General features: G+C 44.1%; 1 protein-coding gene across 1 annotated transcript; it reads right to left on the reverse strand.

Annotated features, from left to right (window-relative positions):
- Positions 1–939: 939 nt before the first annotated feature.
- On the reverse strand, positions 940–3,098 carry SPRED2 (sprouty-related, EVH1 domain containing 2). Its single transcript, XM_010018606.1, has 3 exons — positions 3,072–3,098; positions 2,293–2,442; positions 940–1,590 (listed from the first exon to the last, which is right to left on the reverse strand). Exons 1-3 carry the CDS (start codon positions 3,096–3,098, stop codon positions 940–942), a joined length of 828 nt encoding a protein of 275 aa, XP_010016908.1.
- Between the last annotated feature and the right edge of the window lie 1,670 nt (positions 3,099–4,768).

The following is a 4,768-nucleotide window of genomic DNA, read 5'->3' on the forward strand; positions in this document are numbered from 1 at the left end:
TTTCCTCATCTGGAACCTTAGTGTTTTATTCACAGATCATTACATGGCTGGCTAAGGAAGAAGTTCCCTTTCTTTTGGGCAGAACTCTGAAAGAAACAGTTTCATTTTTCCAATGTTATTTAGGGAAAAAAGAAAACCCTAAAATTTAAGTTTCCCTTTCAAGTAGTGGTCTGAAATGATTACAGGTAAGGAGAACTACCAGATCCTCAATGGCTATGTGACTATGGTAACTGAGTCTTGCTTTCTGTTCACAGAGCTTTATGAACAGAAATAATTTAAGATGTTTGCTGAAGGAAATGACGATGGACTCTAGAAGAGAAACTGCAGCTTAGATGGCTATTTTTGCTTTGGAAAACAGAACAAAAAACCCCAAAGAAAACCAGTGACAGAAATACTGTGTTGTGGTACAAGTTTGTTACTAGCACACCTTCTATACACACACAATAACTTGACAGCAAGTTAAAATATCTTCCAAGTGAGATTTCATTCACTACACCACCCCGTTTCTAGAAATGCCAGAGCTTGTTAACACGCTGATGGTACCACACAAGCGGAGGCAAGACGGACACAACCTGGAGATGTTTTACAATCCACCACCATTTAAAGTTCTTTTCTCAAACTCATTTTAACTGGAAAAAAAACCCCAAAACAAAACAAACAAATAAACAAACAAAAAAAACCCCACATGTACAAGACAGTCTGTTTTGATTACAGATTAATAATACAAAAGTCTATGCTGTAGGTTAGTTAGTTAGAACACTTGATGAGCAAATCAATGCAGTGTGAGCCCCAGATGACCAAATGTAAAGTGATCCAAACTGGTGGTTTCTGGATGCTGTTGGGCACAGTGGCTGCATCAAAATGAGTGATCTCAATGCTCCGAAACCAATGTGTTCCTTGAACTACAGAAAAAACGTAACACTTTGAATGCATCTGTAGTCATCCAGCAGCTTTATGTTTTCCACCACAGCACCTGCACATGACCCCACAGTGGTAACAAGCCCGAAGCGGCAAGTAACAGCACATACATGGAGCAATGAAAGACAAGGCGATAAGGGCCATCCACCGGAGGCAAAACATTTCATCACTGGTGTCACATGAGCAAGGATCTGTATAGTCTCCTTCTGGATCGGACATACAGTGATAGAGCATAGTGTCTGCGCACCACATACAGCTCACTCGATGGATGCAAGTCTTGACGCGGTCTGGAGCATCCTGGCATTGACCCCGTTTGTTCTCCTCATGGTTGAACATGTCCCTGCAGTACACGCACCGCGACCTCTCACCATCTTCCTTCCGCCTGGGCTTAAACTTAACAGGTTGAGTCTTTATCACAGCACCCTTGATATCTTCACCCAGGTCAAAGTCCGAGTTGTCTACGTAAGGATAAGTGTATTCGTGTTTTGAGGCCTCACTTTTGGCAAAACGTACGTAGGAGTCCATGTCGTCAGGATCGAAGTTCTTTCCCCGTGCTGGGGCATGGCGATAGTCCTCATATCCAGTCATCCAAATCTTTTCCCGAGGATTGATGCGCACTATCTCCTCATCATCATCTGGAAAGTTGACGTGCCGGTAGGACCGCGGTACTGACTGTGGAAGTAGGGATGAAGAGGGACAAAAGATAAACAAGGTCACTTTGCTATCAGCAATCACTGTCTCCTTGCTTATCTGAAAAGCCAATATTTAACCATTTCTTCTTTCCTTCTTTGTATACTCTTCCCTGATGAATCACAGAGTTTCAGTCTTTGACTCGGGAACAGGAACAACTGTCACAGACCCACAACGGTCTGTGTGCACATGGTACAGCATCAAATACTAGATCACAGAATGGTCAGGGTTGAAAGGATCATCTAGTTCCAACCCTCCCTGCCATGGGCAGGGACACCTCACGCGCTGACCATGTCACCCAAGGCTCTGTCCAGCCTGGCCTTGAACACCGCCAGGGATTGAGCATTTACCACTTCCTCTGGCAACCCATTCCAGTGCCTCACCACCCTCACAGTGAAGAACTTCTTCCTTATGTCTAGCCTGAACTTCCCTTGTTTAAACCCATTACCCCTTGTCCTATTGCTACAGTCCCTGATGAAGAGTCCCTGATGAAGAGATCATAGTGTAAACCCATTTATTTATTTATTCATTTAAAATAACTGGAAGCAATTTAAAGCTAACTGAGAAGGAAAGGGGCAGAAAGAAGGGAGGGGTGTCTTTCAGGGCTGTGGGGCGAAACCCAAACACCAGTCTTCGCTATGGCAGACACAGCCCTTTAGGTGGCAATGCTGGAAGAAACCTTACTTGTTCTAGATGGTAGTGGTCAGAGCTATAATGGTCGTGCAGGTGTCCACGAGTGCAAATTCTTCGGTGTTCGCAGGATGCAGGAGAAGCCAGAGTTCGCACAGGCTGTTCCCTTTTTTGAGAGGAGTTAGAGGAGCTATCTGTAGCGTTCTGTTTTAAATGGAAAGGAAGGGAAAAATCATCATACATACAGCTGTTACTGCAGACAGTATTAAAAGAGATGTTTTGCCACTCACTGGCTTTGCGCACACCTGCGACGTAGGCAACACCTGACAGCAGGCAGCTTCATGAAGCTTCACATAAAATACTTGCAAGAGGCAGATCTGTTGCCAGGCCATAAAAGCTGTCGCCACACACATGGAAAAATAATATGCCATAGCCTACCCGTGACATATTCACCAACACCATTTGTATTTGCTTGGCATGCTCTTTGTTACACTGGGCACTGCGAGATGATGAGTGTTCATACTAGAAACTACCTCAGAAGAGCAAAGTTACACAATTGCATCAATTGACAGGGTTTAAGTCTTGTGGGCAAACTCAGACAGAGCATCTGTGTGCCCAGGCAGTACCCCACTAATTACTCAGGCTACAAAAATATTGGCAATTCTTTAACCTGCAGGCATCCCATTAAGCCAAAATCTCCCTCACAAGTTCTTCTCGAAACACTCACCGAATTCCAGTTCATCACAGGCTACTTGAATAATCAGCTTCCCTTTAGAAACTCCAGGGGCTTTTTTTCCCCTCCTCACTAATTTCTAGTGTGCAGTAAGTGTTACCTGTATTTTTATACGTTCCTGCCTCATGGTGACAGCTTTCTTTAGGTTAATTGGCTACACCATTATATAACGACGATCATGAAAGAGTGAAATACCATACGATAACCTGCTGTTGCCAATACCTGAAGCTTCTTAATATACATATTTTTCTTCCTAGAGAAACACACAGTGGGGTACCACTCTTTGCCACCCTCACTCCATACTCCTTCCTTGGTTAAAACAGTTTCCATGCGATATCCAGACATTCAGGATTTTGCCCATTAATTCTTTTCATAGATTGCTTGGGCTTTTTTTCTATTACCATGAAAGGACAACTGTTAAATACACTAACAGATCAGGAGCAGGAAAAAGAGCCTCCATGCACCAGAAGAGCTGTAACACTGCACTAAATATTGGTGCTTTGAACTAAGAAAAACCTCCGTCCCCCTCTAACTAATAAGCTGTGCTGCAGCTCCGAGGAGCCCAAGGGAAAGGTTTCCATTTGCCACAACAGTCAGCTAGAGACACAACCTCCAGAGCGGAAAAAAGTTGTATCAGTAATGGGAGAAGACTGGTTTTACCTGAAAAACCTTCTCTCCGTGTCAAGAATGCACTCTCTGAATGTTATTTTCCAATGAATCGTACTAGACACGTCTCTTACTTCAAGAATACAAGAACCTTCATTGTGGACATCTGTTTATTCTGAAAACAACACTGCAAGACTCTGTCCAAAGGTGAGAACACCTTAAAGCACTACAACACAAACCAGATGTTGATCTTCTTTAACCGGTACAGCACTTAAAAGGCACTGCACTCCCAACTTACTTTGTTGAAAGCAAATACACAGATCTGTTTGCAGTGTGATGTAAAGCCAGGCTGGGTTATCTGCGAGGTGCAACAAGCAGAATGAGTTCTGAATGGCTGACCCACCCATTAGGAACTGACTTTAAATGCATGTGTTTGTTTTGGTTGGTTTTTTCTCCTCCTTTTTTTAAACGAGTATGTAGAAGCAGAACTCTAAGGGTAGTTAACAACACCTCTCTAATGTAACTGCACTGATATTCCGGCTCTTTTTAGAAAGTGGTTTGATCAGCCCAAGCTTTGTAACTTGTAAAACAAAGGCACTTCAAATCTGGCATTTAAACCCTTTGAAGACAGTTCTTGTGCCTGTAACTTTAGGTCCTACAATATCTAGTACATTTTGGGGACATTTCAAAAGACAATGAGCAGCTTCTACAAGTACTTCATAGTAACAGTGAGCTTCCAACCTATCTGCAAAACCAGAGTTGAGCTGGGATTTAGTTACAACAGCCTCCTCACACGAGTACCTTTTCGCAGTGCTGTGTGCGGTGCAGACCCAGGTGCCAAGCTGTAATTTAAGCTCAGAACAACACCAGAACGGCACACACCCCATATTCCGGGCAGCCTCAGCCTGCAGCGTGCTCTCTGAGTTAAACTTTGACTGGCATGAACCAGAAAGGAGGCAGGGCCTTAACGCAGTGCCGTGCCAGGCAGCAGGACCCTTTACCTTCACCGGAACCCTGGCTGAGCCCTGCTGGGACAAGCCTTTTGTGGATACACTCTGAAAACATTGTGGGTGCTCGTGGTCAAAATAACAAAGCCTGGGAAAGTTACCCAAGTGGAAGAGGAGGTTGCACATGCTGGCCTGCAATCCCCCCCCCCCCCCCCCGGTGGCAATAAAAAAAACAACAATGTGT

This window comes from Nestor notabilis, unplaced genomic scaffold, assembly GCF_000696875.1.
Source record: "Nestor notabilis isolate BGI_N333 unplaced genomic scaffold, ASM69687v1 scaffold11657, whole genome shotgun sequence".
Classification (NCBI taxonomy): domain Eukaryota; kingdom Metazoa; phylum Chordata; class Aves; order Psittaciformes; family Psittacidae; genus Nestor; species Nestor notabilis.

Bases quoted from the DNA above. Each gene is read 5' to 3' on its own strand.
- SPRED2 (XM_010018606.1), bottom strand. From the start codon at position 3,098: ATGAGGCAGGAACGTATAAAAATACAG. The intron at 2,443-3,071 runs GTAACACTTACT...CATTTAAAACAG, and splicing joins AGGAACGTATAAAAATACAG to AACGCTACAGATAGCTCCTC. The intron at 1,591-2,292 runs GTAAGGTTTCTT...CTACTTCCACAG, and splicing joins ACCACTACCATCTAGAACAA to TCAGTACCGCGGTCCTACCG.